General features: G+C 30.3%; 1 protein-coding gene across 1 annotated transcript in view; it reads left to right on the top strand.

Moving 5' to 3' along the window:
* The window catches only part of LOC126884495 (uncharacterized), a 210063-nt gene extending 195833 nt beyond the window's left edge, over positions 1-14230 (top strand). Inside the window, exons 17-18 of the mRNA XM_050650433.1 lie at positions 6971-7095; positions 11945-14230. Coding sequence (XP_050506390.1) covers positions 6971-7095; positions 11945-12033 — 214 coding nt within the window. The 3' untranslated portion in view covers positions 12034-14230. The remainder of the gene's footprint in view (positions 1-6970; positions 7096-11944) is intronic.
* The last annotated feature ends 3755 nt before the right edge of the window (positions 14231-17985 follow it).

The raw sequence follows: 17985 nt of genomic DNA, 5'->3' as shown, positions 1-17985 counted from the left end.
TTAATATACTCTACTATTGTTAAGAATCATTAGTATAGCTAAATTTTTAATTTTAGTATACAGGGTTGGTCGAAACTCGGAATGAGTATTTTCTGAGTTTTCTTAAATAGAACACCCTGTATTTTTGTATATTATTGAAATGATATTTTATAGTACTTTTTTATTTCTTAAGCATTCCCTATACCTAACTGCTTTAATTTGTGAGTTATTGGTGATTCAAGCTAAACATTAATTGCAACAAAAATCCGTAAAATTTTATTAGGTTGGCCGTGAAAATACTCAATCCCAAATAATTTTTCAGAAATAAATACATATTAATCCAGAATGGTCCTTAAAATTACCAATAATGGTTTAGTTATCAAAATACCTACGTAGTTATGATTGTTGGTGCGATTAACTATTAAGCACAAATTAAAGCAGTTAGGTATAGGGAATGCTTAAGAAATAAAAAAGTACCATAAAATATCATTTCATTACAATACTAAAATACAGGGTGTTCCATTTAAGAAACCTCAGAAAATACTCATTCCGAGTTTCGACCAACCCTGTATACTAAAATTAAAAATTTAGCTATACTAATGATTCTTAACAATAGTGGAGTATATTAAAAATCATTTGAACGTAAGTAGAGTTTTAGATGTCAAACTATTACAATTCTACAGGATGTGAATGTTGCTACGAAATTAATTAAAAAAACGTAATTATCTTTTAAAATACCCTGTATAATATTACAAAACCTCATATTTTAAGAAAGAAGACATCGAAGAGAATCCAAAAATGTAAAAATATACAGGGTGTCCCATTTAAAAAACGAAGTTATAAGCAACTTCCGGTATAACCGGAAGTTGCAAAGAGATGAAAATATTTTCATTTAATAGATCATCCTTCAAAGCCCCTTTATTCCAATTTTCATGATTCTGTTGCCTTTAGTTCTCGAGATATTTCTAATAGGCCCTTTATTTGCCTCACCCTGTATATTTTGTCCTTCGTTCTTACGAAAATTTAAAATTAAATAAATATTCAGTGACATTAATCACAATTAAGGCTTTACAACTTGTCAAAGTGAATACCATGAGCAGATTTAGCAAATAATCAGACGAAGATATCGATAAAATATTAGTTAAAATTATTTAAAAATATGTTTTATTCATGAAAAAATCTTACCGAAGTACACTCGATCGGTTAAAATTGCCGATTTGTATTGCCCTCGTGACAATTTGACATCATTTCCTCTCCTTCGGGCCGGGAAAATTAAAACTGTTAAAGTGTCACTCATAATACAAATTGGTAATTTTAGAGTTCTTGTGTAATTACAAGTGATAATATCATCTTCATTGGCGCTCTTTATTAATATATATTTCATCTTTTCAATTCTTTTTAAATTCATTCATTTTTTTTCAATCCTGAAAAAAACTAATAAATAGATAATTTTAAAACATTTAAACGCAAAATATGTATTAGTTTTCGCAAAAAATGAATGTATTTAAGAAGCATTGGCCCGAAATTTTGCGCCTACGCTCTTAAGTATGTGTCATTAGTATTCTGTAACTGGTAAAATATTTTATTGCCAACCGTCACTAAAGTCATTCATTATTGTACTCATTTGCCCTCATTTGTGGCAGTAAAGTAACACTTTATTGTACTGAAAGAAGAATATTGTACACAATTTGCGTTATTAACACTTACAGGGCCTAGCCGGTTAGATGATGAAAAGTGCCCCCAACTCGATTCGAATTCCATATAGGTCACCGTTTAACATATATAATGAAACTAACTTTCTGAAATTTTTAGCCCCCTAGGTGGTTATGTGACCCACCTAGAGCCTAATTAGGGTTTTTATACTTTTATTTTTTATCTCAGCCGCATCGAGAACTAGCAAAAAACTTTAAATAAAAAAGTTGTAAGCTTTAAAAAGTTCTGCCCGAAAAAAATTTTTTTGTTAATTGTTGGCAGGAAATTTAAATTTTAGAACGATTTTAAAATTGTAAATGAGTATAAAAAAATAACTAAGACATTCGCTTTCACGAAAAAAATATATAACGTGTATTTTTGCACAATGTTTCACCCTGAATTTTTTCAAATTTTTAAAATTGGTGAAACGCACCTTTAAAAATAAAAAACCGCATTTTTTCGGTTTTTTTTTCGTTTTTGATATAATTTTATACATGTTTTTCAAAAAAGCTAACACCGTCACTAGAATAGGTGAAAAACTGAAAAATAGTTGGGGTTTGCTTAATAAAAATTTTTTGTAACGCCATTCATTTTCAAGATACAGCCATATGTTGAAGAAAACAAAATTTTACACATTTTTTACGATTTTGCCGAAACTACTGGCAACATTGTAATAAAACTTGTCGGGTTTTAAGAGGTAGTTATTGTGCATGTTTTGACATACAATTAAGGATTTGATATTCATCATTGGCGCGCATAGGGGTAATGGTCTGAACTTTTAAAAGAAAAAAAGATAGTACGCCACTGACATATTTCAAATTAACAATCATTTTTGAATTCCTCGTTCAATTTGCGATAAAAAAACTATCTTCTCATTTTTTCATACGACGCGCCATTTTTATTCAAAAAATAAAATATCTTAACGCTTCCAAAGCATTCGAATTAGTTTTTATAATGGATGTACGAGTTTATGTAATAGATGTAGAAACTACTATAAGTTCGAATACTTTGTAAGGGTTAAGATGTTTTATTTTTTGAATAAAAATGGCGCGTCGTATGAAAAAATAGGAAGATAGATTTTTTGTCAACAAATTGAACGAGGAATTCAAAAACGATTGTTAATTTGAAATATGTCAGTGGCGTACTATCTTTTTTCTTTGAAAAGTTTAGACCATTACCCCTATGCGCGCCAATGATGAATATCAAATCCTTACTTGTATGTCAAAACATGCACAATAACTACCTCTTAAAATCCGCCAAGTTTTTTAACAATGTTGCCAGCAGTTTCGGCAAAATTGTAAAATTTTGTTTTCTTCAACGCCCTGTATCTTAAAAATGGATGGCGTTACCAAAAATTTTTATTAAGCAAACATCAATTATTTTTCAGTTTTTTACCTATTCCAGTGACGGTGTTACCTTTTTTGAAAAATATGTATAAAATTGTATCAAAAACCAAAAAAAAAACGAAAAAATGCGGTTTTTTATTTTTAAAGGTGCGTTTCACCAATTTTAAAAATTTTAAAAAATTCAGGGTGAAACGTTGTGCAAAAATACACGTTATATATTTTTTTCGTGAAAACGAATGTCTTAGTTATTTTTTTATACTCATCTAAAATTTTAAAATCGTTCTAAAATTTAAATTTCCCGCCAAAAATTAACAAAAAATTTTTTTCGGACAGTACTTATTAAAGCTTACAACTTTTTTATTTAAAGTTTTTTGCTAGTTCTCGATGCGGCTGAGATAAAAAATAAAAGCATAACAACCCTAATTAGGCTCTAGATGGGTCACATGACCACCTAAGGGGCTAACAATTTCAGAAAGTTAGTTTCACTATATATGCTAAACGGTGACCTATATGGAATTCGAATCGAGTTGGGGGCACTTTTCATCATCTTACCCGGCTATGCCCTTTATGTCAAAAAGTGAAATTCTGTAGTGTTTTGTAAATATATTCATATAAAATAAATTAAAACTTTATACTCTGGGCTAATTAGCAAAATTCATGGAAAAGTTATTTACCAGCAATTTTATTGCTGGAATCGAATTATAAGATCCTATATATTAATAATATAGGTATGCAAAGTCCGCAGATAGTGTGCTACTTTTTTTATAAACAAAATGGCGCCGACAAATCGTATTTTTTTCAATTATTGCTCTATAACTCCGAAGATTTTAACTTTACAACAAAAACAACCAAATAAAAATTCACCGAAATTAAATTCTGCATAGAGATATGTTTTTCACGATTTACTCCGACTAAAATTTTCCTCGGAAAATGCGGGTTTTCCTAACAAAAACTATAATTTTCAAATAAAGTTTTAGGTAATAAGTAATTATTAATCGATATTTAAATAACTTAGTGACATCAAAGATTTCTTGGTATAGATTGTAATTCCAGAAGCCGGTGAAAATTAAACGAATATTTTAGCAACAATTCAATTGTTAATTAACAATTTACGATCGCAATAATAACCAAAATAATCATGATACATTGATCAAACTTATAACGATTATAAAGATGAGATGCTTGTTTAATATTTTATCGACAAAATATAAATTTTTCTTTTTTTTGCATAATCTTTAAATTTTTAAAAAAATATAGTTATAATACGTTGGTCTAATTAGTAAAGTACAAAGAAAGGTTATTTACCAGCAATTTTATTGCTTTAATCGAATTATAAGATCTTATATATTATTAATATAGGTATGCAAAGTCCACAGATAGTGTGCTACTTTTTTTATAAACAAAATGGCGCCGACAAATCGTATTTTTTTCAATTATTGCTCTATAACTCCGAAGATTTTAACTTTACACCAAAAATACTCAAAAAAAATTCACCTCAATTTAATTCTGCATAGAGGCATGTTTTTCCCGATTTGCTCCGACGAAAATTTTCCTCGGAAAATGTGGGTTTTCCCAACAAAATCTCGAATTTTCAAATAATTTTTTGGGCCAGTAATTATTTATCAATAATTATATAGCTTGGTGAAATAAAAGCTTTCTTGGTATAGATTAAAAATTCAGAAGCCGGTTAAAATGAAACGAATATTTTAGCAACAATTCAATTGTTAATTAACAATTTACAGTTGCAATAACAACCAAAATAATCATGAGACATTGATCAAACTTAGAAAGATTATAAAGGTGTGATGCCTATTTAATATTTTGTCGACAAAATATAAATTTTTCATTTTTTTGCATAATTTTTAAATGTTTAAAAAAAATTGTTATAAACAAATTAACATTTCTTAGAAATTGTTTATTATATTCTAATTTTAAAAAATACTTAAAATGCGTATTTCATAGGTCTTGAAAATGAATGCTTTAAAAAAATTTTCCAACCATTTGCAAATAAGTTAGGAAACAGCAAAATAAATATACGATATATCCATTGTTTATAATTTGTTTTAATTGTTTCAAAGCTTAAAAGTGAGTCTATGGTACAATCTAATTACTCACAAAGAATGTCAAAAATTAGTGCAATGGTTATATTTTAATCAAAGATTAAAAAATCTTTTTTTTGTAATTTTTAGCGCGAAAGTAGGCTTGATACAGAGCCGGAGATAAAATGTTCACTCGAAGCGACTGACACGCTTAAACTCGCGCGAGTTGTGTATGTGGGCGGGTAGCTACGGTACTGTATTATTCTACTTTCGCGCGTGTAAATTACAAAAAAATATATTTATAATCTTTAATTAAAATATAACCATTAAGCTGATAATCGATATTGTTTTATAAATAATTAGATTGTACTTTAAACTCACTTCTACGCTTTGAAAGAATTAAAAAAAAATTATTAACACCGTATTAATAGTATGTTTACTTTGCTGTTTCATAACTTTTTTGCAAATGGTTGCAAAAAAATTTTAAAGCATTCATTTTCAAGATATTTGAAATGCGCATTTTAGTTATTTTTTAAAATTATAATATAATAAAAACTTTCTGAGAAACGTTAATTTGTTTATAACTATTTTTTTAAACATTTAAAGATTATGCAAAAAAATAAAAAATTTATATTTTGTCGACAAAATGTTAAATAGGAATCTCATCTTTATAAGATTTCAAAGTTTGATCAGTGCATCATAATTATTTTGGTTATTATTGCGACCGTAAATTATTAATTAACAATTGAATTGTTGCTAAAATATTCGTTTAATTTTCACCAGCTTCTGGAACTATAATCTAAACCAAGAAGGCTTTTAAGTCACCAAATTATTTAATTATTGGTAAATAATTACTCACCTAAAACTTTATTTGAAAATTAAAGATTTTGTTGGGAAAACCCGCATTTTCCGAGGAAAATTTTCGTCGGAGCAGATCGGGAAAAACACCTCTCTATGCAGAATTTAATCACGGTGAATTTTTATTTGAGTGTTTTTGTTGTAAAGTTAAAATCTTCGGAGTTCTAGAGCAATAATTGAAAAAAACACGATTTTCGGGCGCCATTTTGTTTATAAAAAAAGTAGCACACTATCTGCGGACTTTGCATACCTATATTATTAATATATATAATTATTAGATTCGATTCCAGCAATAAAATTGCTGGTAAATAACTTTTCCCAAAAATGGCCTATTCTCCGATAGTAATTATTCAATATTGATAACTATCGATTAAAACTCGAAAGCGGCCATATTCCAAAGTTATCTGTCATCACTGTCATGAAATAATTATGACGTCTAAAATTTAAAAAGTTCTTAAATTGTAAATTCTACCAAGGCCAGAATCAGAACAAAAAAAAAATTGTAAATTGCATGTAAGTGTTAAAACCAATAACAAATTATTGTAGAAAGTGAAATTGTAGATAAAATATATTTTGGCATTATCCAAGCTGTCAAGCTTTCAGTGCTTCATTTTCCAGTTTTTCATTCAGGGATTATTAAAATTAAAGATGATTAATTTTATGAAATAATGAAGATAACCAAATTAAAAAAATTGTGTAGTGTTATAATGAGATTTTAAAGAAGTTAAATAAACGACAGGTTTTTATTCAATTTATTTTATAAGTTTTATATTATTTTTAAATTATTACAGAGTCCAAACTCTTACGTAGTCAACTTTAAGGTGCGAATCATCGGAATTCAAATTCCAAGTTGATTTCCAATCAAATTATGTTGACGATAAAATTTTGTATGCACCACGTCAGTAAAGACTCTTTATCGAACTCGTCTGTTACTCGCCTCGCTCGCTCTTATCGTAATATCAAGACTCGTTCGATAAAGAGTAACTTTACTGACTTGGTACAGAAATAACTATTAATGTATTTTATTTGTATTATAAATGTATTTTATTTTTTTAGCCACCAACGACTTATGGACATTATCACAAAATTTAATTTCGATGAAGGCTTTCCAACTATTGAAGATTTAAGTGAAAAACCTCTTAATAAATTACATGTTGCTCGTTGCTTTCATGATTTGTTGGGTAAGCTTATATTTTTCATTTAATATGTCGAATTTATATTAAATATTTATGAAAAATAATGTAGGTATGTTAAAAGACAGAAATATGTTTTTAACATGTAAAAATAATATTTATATACTGCTTTATACTGTAATAAAAAAATTATAAAAATTACTAGTGTTTAGGAAAGGAAATATATCCACTCAAACAATATTTTCAGCTGATATTTTAAGAATTCTTTTATACACCCACAACTCGAATGATTCCAGTTTTTTCATTGATGCAGCATTCAAGGTCCAAGCTTCCATTCCGTAAAACAAAGTTGAGAAAACATAACATCTAGTCAACCTTATTCTTAGCTGTAACTTCAGATCTCTTGTGTAGAGTAGTTTTAATTTCTTGGAAGTAATCATTTGTGGAGTGGATCATTGTTCCAAGATATGCATATTGGTCTGCTCGTTCGACATTGGTTCCGGTTATGAGAAGATTCTCGTTATTTCTTTGCGTTTTAGATACTCTCATAAATGTTGTCTCCTTGATGTTCATTGTTACACCGTATTCTTGGCTATACATCGCTATTCTGTTCACCGGTCTCTGAAGATCTTCAATATTTTCGATTAAGATGACAGTGTCATCCGCATATCTAATGTTGTTAATGGAAACTCCATTTACCTTCATTCCAGATGTTTCGCGCTTAAGATCAATTTTAGGATCTCTTCTGACTATGACATTAAAAGAACAGGCGACAATACGCATTCCTTTCTCATCACTCCACGTCTAATTTCAATTTCTTCTCACAGCTATTCGTTAACACGTACTTTTGCTCGCTCCTTATTAAATTAGAAATTAGATATGATCCTAAGTTCATTGTAATATATCTTCTTTGATTTCAGGACATTAATTAATTTTTCATGTCGGACTTTATCGAAAGCTTTATTATAGTCAATTAAACACACATACATCTCTTGATTGACGTCTAGGCACATTCATTTGTATTAGGATAAAGTGAGAAAAGAGCTTCACACGTTCCTAGGCGTTTGCGAAACCCAAACTGTGTATCATTAATGTATTTGTCCAATTTATGATAATATATTCGATTATGTATGACTTTCAGTAGCAACTTTAGCACATGGGACATCAAGCTAATAGTCCGGTAATCGGCGCATTCTCTTGCGTTTTTCTTTTTAGGGAGACAAACCAAGATCGATAAATTTGGTTCAAGAGTATCACTATAGAACATCATTGTGCTGCTCATCAATAATTTGTATTAATTCGATAGGAGTATGTCAGGCATAACTTTAGAGTAGGGAGAATTTTACACTTCCCAGGAGTGACCGCAACGAGAACAAAACTGAAGCCAAGTGAGAACCAAACACAGTGCCAGTGGCGTATCGCGTAGGCCAGAAGAAACTATATAAAACTACATAATTAAATAATATTGCTCGTAGTTTTAGTTCAATTTTCTATTTTTATTAATTACATAATATTATGCATGTCTTACATACAAAGTTAAACAAAAAACAGTATTTTAATATCGCGTAGGCCAAAAGAAACTATATAAAACTACATAATTAAAAAATACTGCTCGTAGTTTTAGTTCAATTTTCTATTTTTATTAATTACATAATATTATGCATGGCTTACATAGAAATATTTAAACAAAAAACAGTATTTTAGTATGTTGAACTTTTATACCCACTCAAAATAAAACAGGATTAGGAATTAGGGGCTGTGACGAAAGCAAACAACTTTTTGAATTATTGATTTATGGTAGATAGGTATCTTTATTTCAAATAGGTAACGTAGTATACAAAAAAATGTTAACTTAATGGGATAGGCGCAAAATTTCGGCTCCAATACTATTTAAATGGGATTTATTATATCGAATTCTGATAAAAAAGTTACAGGGGTAAAAAACTAAGAAACAATTCAGTGTTATATTTTTGCTAAGAATATTTTTTTCGATAAAATACTTACTTTTTGAGTTATTTGCGAAACACAGTCCAAAATCATGTGTTTTTTTTCGTTAAAAATAAACATATTCACTCGTAAAACTCGAAAATCATTGACTTAATGAAAAAACTTTATAGAACAAAAGCTACTTATAATTAGTCATTTCATCCAATTCCTGACTTATTTTGAATGCATATTTTTTCACCCCCGAGAAGTGGATATAGAATTGTAAACTTTGTCTTATATAATAATAGACAATTTTTCATTCCTATTCCCAAATTTTCATCCTTCCTTTATTTTTTTTGGGGTCAGATTGTTCTTTTATTGGGCCGTTGTAAAAATACAACAAAATAATAATGTAGGTATACAGAAATATTCAAGTCAAGTTCTATTCGTTTCCGAAAAAGTTTAAGCACAAATTTGTACCTACCGTCATTGTAATAAATAGGAAATGGCTATTATCGGTGGACATATTTTATAAAGTTATAATGTACCTATATTTATATTTTATAGTATAACTATAATATAATATATATGTTATAATATATTTAACACAATTAGCGATGTCAAGTCACAATGACGACCTCTCGTGGATTTCGTCTGAACTAGCGTTGAGGGTGTTTTCAATGGCATGTGCTGATCACACATGCATATGAACCAAGTAGGTAATATTCATATTTATTTTTACATATTTTAAATTAATTATTCTTCTTCTTCTTCTACGGCACTACAGCCCAAATTGAGCCTTGGTCCTTTATTTTTTGCCTACACCCTTGCTTGTCTGTGGTTGCTCTTCTCCATACACGGACTTCTAAAAGGGCTTGTGCGTCGCTGTTTACTATATCTTCCCAGCGCTTTCTTAGCTTTCCAACCGGTCCCTTTCCCTGCATTCTAGCATTCAGTGCTCTTTTTGGTAGCCTATCCTCTCCCATTCTTATCACATGTACGGCCCAAATTCTCTTCAAATTAATTATTGGCTAATATAAAATGATTATCATGGAATCTTCACGTTTTGATAAAAGTTGGCGTTGATGTTGTATATAAAATTTGTAAAAAAACATGTAAAAATTAATAATGAACGTTATCTACTGGTTTCAAATGCATGTGCGCTCAGCGTTTGACATTGAAAAATCCTCACAGCTAGTTCTGCCAAAATCCGCGAGAGGTCGTCATTGTGACTTAACATCGCGAATACAAGTGATTGTAAACAAGGTATAAACGTAAAAATATGCCTATTAACCCATTGTTACCCTTAAAAATCCTTTAAAATTTTTGGTATCCTTAAGTTAATTATTGGTATAAATTACAATAATTACTGTATTAAATCAACAAGTTAAGTAGTTTTAATTAAACTTCATCATCATCATCAATGGCGCTACAACTCTTCGTGAGTCTTTGCCGCGTTTACTATTGCCTTCCATGTTTGTCGGTCCTGTGCCACTAATTCCCATTGTCGCACTCCCATTTTCTCTAGATCTACTTTGACTGCATATTTCCACCTTTTTCTAGGCCGCCCTACGGACCTTCTTCCATCTGGCCTTTCCCAGAACTCATTGTTTATAAGGTGATTGTCGTTACTGCGTATCACATGCCCTGCCCATCTGAGTCTTATTATTATTACAAACTTATTATTATTATTAATTAATATCTTAAAAATGGCATACAAAAACCTAATTTCAACCCGTGAGTATTGAACTATTGCTCACGGGTTAGGTAATGGGAGTTATTATCTATTAAAAATAGTGAATAATGAGCATGCTATTAAACGGTCGTAGAAAAAATAATTATTGTTGCATGTCATTACCTTAAAACGTTTATGATATTTTATAAATTGTTCTGTACAATCATTTTCAACTTCACATGCAGTGACTTCAAACTAATTGTACTTAATCTATACTTTTTATTGTGGACTCAATGTAAAATTACTTTTTAAATAATATGAAAATGATTTCTAATAATACCTTTCGAAGTTGTCCTTTTGGCTGCACACTTTTTGACAACTCAAAATATATAGTTGGTACTGCTTGATCCAACAATTTAATTTTTCCTGTGGTAGTTTCATAAAAAAAAATATTTTCAAAGTGCTTCGAGCAGATTCTGTAGGTTTTTGTGGGTGTTAAGTTTTTAATTTTCATATTTTCAATCCAAAGACTTCTTTTTGGTTCGTCTTTTGGAAACCTATATAAAAAGTAGGTAAACGTTATTAATTCCATTTTCATAGTTGCCACAATATATTTTATAAATTCATTTATTTCGTACCTACACCACTGGTAAAATGGTGATTCTTTATGTTACTTTTAATTTTACATATAAATTTTTCTCATTTTATAACTTAAACATGTAATTTTAATTATGTAGTAAGGTACATTGAAGTCTTAATTTTCAAATTATTAACCGTTTAAGAGGCAATATCTAAGAATAAAGGAGTATTTATTGAATTTTCATCTACGCACACATAGCAGAAATATTTATTTACCTGTGAAATGTAACTCCCACTTCATTCCTTCTGCTATTGCTTTTACAACCGTAAGCCGAACACATCACCATTTTAAAGAGTTAAAAGAATTGCTAGTTTTCACCCAGAAATCGCACAAAAATCACTAATAAAACAAGTGGTGTCAAACCTCAGATGAGAACCAACCTTATCAAAATCGACTTCACTTTTGCTTGAAGGACAGATAGCGCGTTACCTCTCCTGGGGAAGTGTAAAATTCTCTCTACTCTAAGGGTCCAAGGGTCCAAGGCTTTTCCCGTTCTTCATTGTTTATAATGCGTGTGTTAATTTAACCACTGATTTAGTAAAGTTTATTTCAATTTGCAAATTAGTAAAACTTTGATTGGAGCTGAATAAAACATGTTTATCCTTTTCAGGCCAATATTCAAGAATATGCAAATAATATAGTGTTATTTTTTTTAGCCTTGTGTGCTTTCAAGTATGTAACCTTAATACCGGAGGAAAATAGCATCGAGCTTAGACATATAGAGAAAGGTCCAAGATTTCTCTAAAACATACTCGTAAAGAAACAGTCTGTATAATTATTAATATATTGAGAAATATTTATTAGCTTCACTGATCTCATGTGAACTCTCGATTTTTTAACTAGAGCTAGTTATTTTGTTGTAGTAAATAAGATTATGTATTAAATAAATATACAGTGCTAGTCAAAAGTCTGTACCCCCCCCCTCGTATCTTTTGAACGGTTATGCCTACTTATAATAGTGAAATTTGGAGGAAGGAAATAAACGAACGTAGGGTTCTTAACTAGTCATGACAGGTGACCTAATAGTGACAGATGACTTTGCAGCGCCGCTGTGACAGATAATTTTAAATGGGACCTTATGGCAAGTGATACCTCGTTTGAAAGGTATTGAAAATACCTATTCATTCATACTAATTTTGTTTGAGTTTAAGCTCATTTTGATGAATAAATAAAATAATATAAAATTGTAGTTTCGCATTTAATTAATAAAAATTCAGACCTCCGTCTATGGTTACTTGTCAAAAAGGTTGACGTTGGCGTAAAAACTACAAAAAAAAAACTGAAAAACGTCAACTTTTTTGACAAAAAAACTGTAGGCGGACATTTGAATTTTTATTAATTAAATGCGAAACTACAATGTTATATTTATTTAATTTATTCACCAAAATCAAAATCAACTTAAACCCAAAAAACTTAGTATGACTGAATAGCTATTTTCAGGACCTTTTAAATGAGGTATCACTTGCCATAAGATCCCATTTAAAAGTATCTGTCACAGTGGCGCTGTAAAGTCATCTGTCACTATTACGTCACCTGTCATGACTAGTTAAGGAGCCTAGGTCCGTTTATTTCCTCGCTCCAAATTTCACTACTATAAGTATAACCATTCAAAAGATACGAGATGGGGTACGGACTTTTGACTAGCACTGTATAATATGAAATATATATTATAGTTATAAAGGTACCAAGGGTAATATAGGGATATAATACCCGTGGTGCCTTCAACGTTTAATGTCCGACAAAATTCTTCTTTATATGCAAAAAATTTGAATGAATTTTGAATTAATTAGTTTACAAATAAGTACATTTAGCAGCAATAGTCGTAACGTAATTGTGGTAACCATAGTTTTACTTAGGTCTTTATTTGTCAACTTGACAGTATTTTACTAGTTATTTAAATTTAACGCCCTAGGGCATTATATCATATTTAACTGTCTTCGAAATCATGTCATTATTTGTCAAATAATATACCAGTCGGATTTAAAACATTATTGTCCGACTGGTATATTATTTGAAAAATAATGACATACCTAATGTCCAAGTCAGTTAAATATGATATATTTTCCTAGGGCGTTGTTTTTAAAAATAACACCCTATCTATTAAATTTAAATATATAGTTAAATACTGTCTAGTTGACATTGACAAATAAGTGTACTTTTTTAAAAACTAATTTATCCAAATTTTTCTCACTAAATATTTAGTCGGACATTAAATGTTGAAAGCACCACGGGTATTACGAATAATAATGTTATTATCCTTTTAATACCTTTGGTACCTTAATAACTGTAACACGCTTAATAAATAGAGCCTGAAAGGCTTTTTAGTTTATTTATATTTCTTTAATTTATTTTTAAGCTGCATATTGGTTATTAATAATTATTTTAAACGCACACACCAGTAGGACCACGTTGTTGTAGTTGTTAACTCAATTAATTTTAAATATATTTAGAATCGTAGAAACCTACGATTCCAGAATATTTACAATTACAAGTGTGTAGAATATCTAAAAATCAAAACTATACGCATACAATATTGGTGCAATAAAAGGTATTTTCAAAATATTCATATCAAAACATTCCAGTAACAATATACTTACTGCCTCTTAACGACTCTAGATTTGTAGAAATGACTTTTAATTTTAGTTAATCTTTCTATCTTCAGTTTCATTAATTTACTTCATCATTTTCAGTGTTCGAATGACTCTGTCTTACAACATTGAATGGAAGTAACTAGCACGGCAGTAAAATTATAGTTGCCTACCTAATATTGATCTTTTGTAACCAATTTGCATTTTCTATTTCGAAATAGTTTAAGGATACAAATTAATACTAATAAAGTATTTTTTTTATCTTATTTTTAAGTACCAAAAATGTGTTTGTAAATTTGTACCTGTTCTTATCCTACTAGTCAATATTTTTATTAAATAAACGTTCATGTAAAATTATGTATTTTTAATTAATACTTTATATAAAAAAGCAGAAGAAGAAAAGTCAAACTCTATGACTTCTTTGAGTTTATATTAGGCCAAATAATTAACGATCTTGTACAAAGGGCATAAGAAAATATCCACAAAAAATTTAATTACAGTAAACAGGACATCCGTATCCTCCCATGTAAAGTACGTGCTTTCTATAGTTTATTTTTTAATAAAAAGACAGATTCACACCCTGTAGCAGTTACGCTATTAACTAAATAAATCCCAATAAAATTTCATCAAATACCCCTAAATAAATCCCGTGTGCGACGCCGTCGATCGACTTAAAACGATATCTCTCTGCTCACGCGCGAAAACCTCGGCGGTCGATTTTGTCGATCCGGATCCGAATCGGAACTTCAGTTTTGGTCAAACTCAGGGTCTGAGCGAACGCGCTGTTTTTTTTGTTCTAAGTGGCGGATTTGGACGAGATTTTGGATAAAATGGAGCAGATATATCACTAAAATCAAGGAACATTAAGACCATTTTTTTTTTGGAATAGCGATAATATCAAAACTCAATTTATCTTTGGTTTTTTTTTACATAAAAGAAGTTTAAGGCCAGCGTGTTTCGTCTGTCCAAGTAAGTAAACTGTAGATATATTTCTCATTATTTTTCGTGGTAATGCATCATTGTAGTTAAGTTCATATATAATCCATATTATAATAATGATATTCATTTCCATTTACAAAGGAACAATCAATCAAGGCCACAGGGTTTTAGTGTTAAATTTAAATTCCAAATTGTAGCTCATATTATCCTTTAAATATTTGAAAAGAACATTGAAGGTCAAGTTTTTCCTAGTGTCCAAACCTAAATTCTAATATCTTTTATACCTTACCGTTACGCTTTTTACTTAAGTGTTTTTATCTGTGATTTATAAAAAGTTTTAACGAGTATCTATACAGCCTTCTGTCACGCCCATCTAATGCGCACGTCCCTGTCATGTCTGAATTGAAGTAAACTTCAGAAATTTTGACATGACATATGGATACCTAACCTACCTAATATTTGATGTTTTTGTTTGGGCCTGTTCAATATGTACTGCTACTGTTATTGAAATACATAATAACTAAATTTAATAAACTTTATTGTAGATTCCGCCACTTAGTCACTTAGTTACGTCGTAACTTAGTCACTTTGCATTCCTTTGCATAATTTATGTCATTTGAAGTATGTACCAGTAACTGTTAGCAACTTTGCCATGGTTTACCCATAGAGCTCGCTGTTTTGTTGGAGAAAACCAGTACCTGACTTCACAACATTTAGGATTTTTCAGTAGGACTTGCCCACCACAGCATCCAACCAGTTTATCGTGCCAAAAGGACTCTCCTATGGACTTCATCTTGCATTCTTAAATAGGAACTGTGGTGAAAGATAAGTTTGTTTACTTTTATTATTTATATATTTTGGGTACTCTATAGTTGCTTGCACTGTAAACTGTTTGTATGCATACAATCGAGTGGAACTAGGTACATATTTTCGTGACAGATATGGTTTTCAGGTCTTTGTTTTGTTCCATATTATAAATAGTAGTTTTTTCTAATTAAGTAAGTCTTGTTTAATAATAATCATAAATAATTGTAGCTTAAAATTTGATAGGGAATCGGGGGTAAAATTTTGTCGAGCTTTTAAAATAGGGAATATGTCTAGTGGGTTTTTACATTGTATATTAAGAGTCTGACCAGCTCATTTATATAAAACAATTATATAATAATTAGTATTTTTGCTAGATGAGATACTTAATTTTTGGTAACCGTAGCGTTCTTGTCGTGTACGTATCTCACTAGACGAGTTCAATTTAGGAAATATTACTAACTTTTAGTTGTAAGAACTTTGTGCTATTCACACGGACTTTTTGCTTTGGATTTTCTACTAATACAGTTACTTAGCGCAGCGTGTAGTGGTTAATTGTAAGTTAGTGGCTTTTTGGTCCTGTTTGACCATTCCACCACCCACTACCACTGTTATTGTGTTTTGATTTATATATTACATTGTCAATATATGTATAATATAGTTATTATTATTAATATATTTGTATGTATTAAGGTTGATGTTTTATTTCAGTCTGTATTACCAGTATATAATATAGCAGGACAAGATTAGTATTTAGTATTTTGTATTTCAGGTGGTTGTAACCAGTGTCATAGAGTTCCTGTTGTTCATTACTTCAAAAATCTCGAACCTGTCCAACTTCTTGGTTCTGAGAGCCGAGTTGTTCGTTCGAGTTGGCGCCCTTTGTTCTTCTTCTTTTTTTGTTGTATCTCGATATTATTTTATCTCTAGCATTCTTATCTATTTTCTTCCATTTTTGTGTTTGCAGGTCTCATTTTCTTTCTAGTTACTATCATTTCATTATCAAATTTTTTTTCTCATATCTCCAAAGCCAATATTCGGTGTATTGAAGCTAGCCCGAATACTCACTTGAGATTTAGTGTCTCTCTGTCCTTTTGATTTTTCCCTTCTGAGCTAAGCCCCTCTTCTTTTTGTCTTAAATCTCTTCGCTCCTATTTTTTCCCCATATTTCGTCAGTCTTCTTCTCTTCAAAAATCTCTATACCCAGAGTATAGAGGTTTCAATTGGCGCCCAACGTGGGGCTTCTTTTACATTTTTGGCTTTGAAAATATCTCATTTTACTTTTGGTTTTATCTTGGTGGTTTCAGTGATTGTGTTTTTAGATTTTGATTCGAATGTTCACTTTGGTACTTCAAATTTTTTTGGACGTGTCTTATATCTATATCTTGAATAAACTTGTTTTGCTATAGTATACTGTGTTGACTGAATAAATTTATTTGTTTTGATTGGTTAAATATTTATTTTGGATTAATAATAAATTAAATTTAAATTAAAAATTTAAATATCTTGAATTTAAAGATTTCACATATTTTTACAAGTCCGGAGTAGCATTAAAAGTGAATCACTACCTTGAATTAAAAGTTTTTTCGATTTTAGGTTTATCGGAAGTTGTAGCAGTACATTTCAACGGATTTCACGACTGGACCAAACAAATAAACATTACTGGTATAGGTATCCACTCACAACATTAACTTGAGGACAGAGAGTAAGTTACACTTTACCTACTTACATTTTATCTCATTCTCGTGTTTATTTCCCAGTTGTTTATAATGGCATCGTTTAAGGTGGAATAACTGTTAACTCCTGAATTAGACTATGAATTGGGGATTCGTCAGTTGACTGATCCATCTTTAACTTCGGATGATGCTAAGATGGTCGTGTTGAGAGGTGCGTTGAAACAAGCTTCAGCAAATAGGAGTTATGCTGTTCTGTCAGCTTCCCATCTTAATTTTGTTGATGAGGTCCGTGAAATAGAAGTCACTATTGCAGATCTAAAGGCTCAAATTAGTTCTTTTGTTGGCTCCTATAGTGATGTCGTATATGGTCGCTTGACTTCCCGTTTAGGTCATGTTTCAGGTAGGGTTCATTTGTTAGAGTCAGTAAATGAGGAAGAGAATGCCATCAAGAAGTCTCTGAACTTCAAGATACTTAATCTGGAAGGCGAACTTGAGTATAAAGTAGTTCCACAGGCTCACTCCACTCCTCATAACCCTAGTGTTTCAGTAAATTCCTTCCCTTTCTTTAAGTCGGCTCCTATTTATAAATGGGGCGTACATTTTTCTGGTGGCTCTAATGAAAATGTTGTTGGTTTCCTGGAGAAAGTAGAGTGTCTGCGTCTAGCACGTGGGAATAGCGAAGAGGAGTGC

The sequence above is a fragment of the Diabrotica virgifera genome, chromosome 5 (genome assembly GCF_917563875.1).
Source record: "Diabrotica virgifera virgifera chromosome 5, PGI_DIABVI_V3a".
Lineage (NCBI taxonomy): Eukaryota > Metazoa > Arthropoda > Insecta > Coleoptera > Chrysomelidae > Diabrotica > Diabrotica virgifera.
The sequence above is the reverse complement of the archived record's forward strand: the minus strand, read 5'-3'. Positions and strand labels throughout refer to the sequence as shown.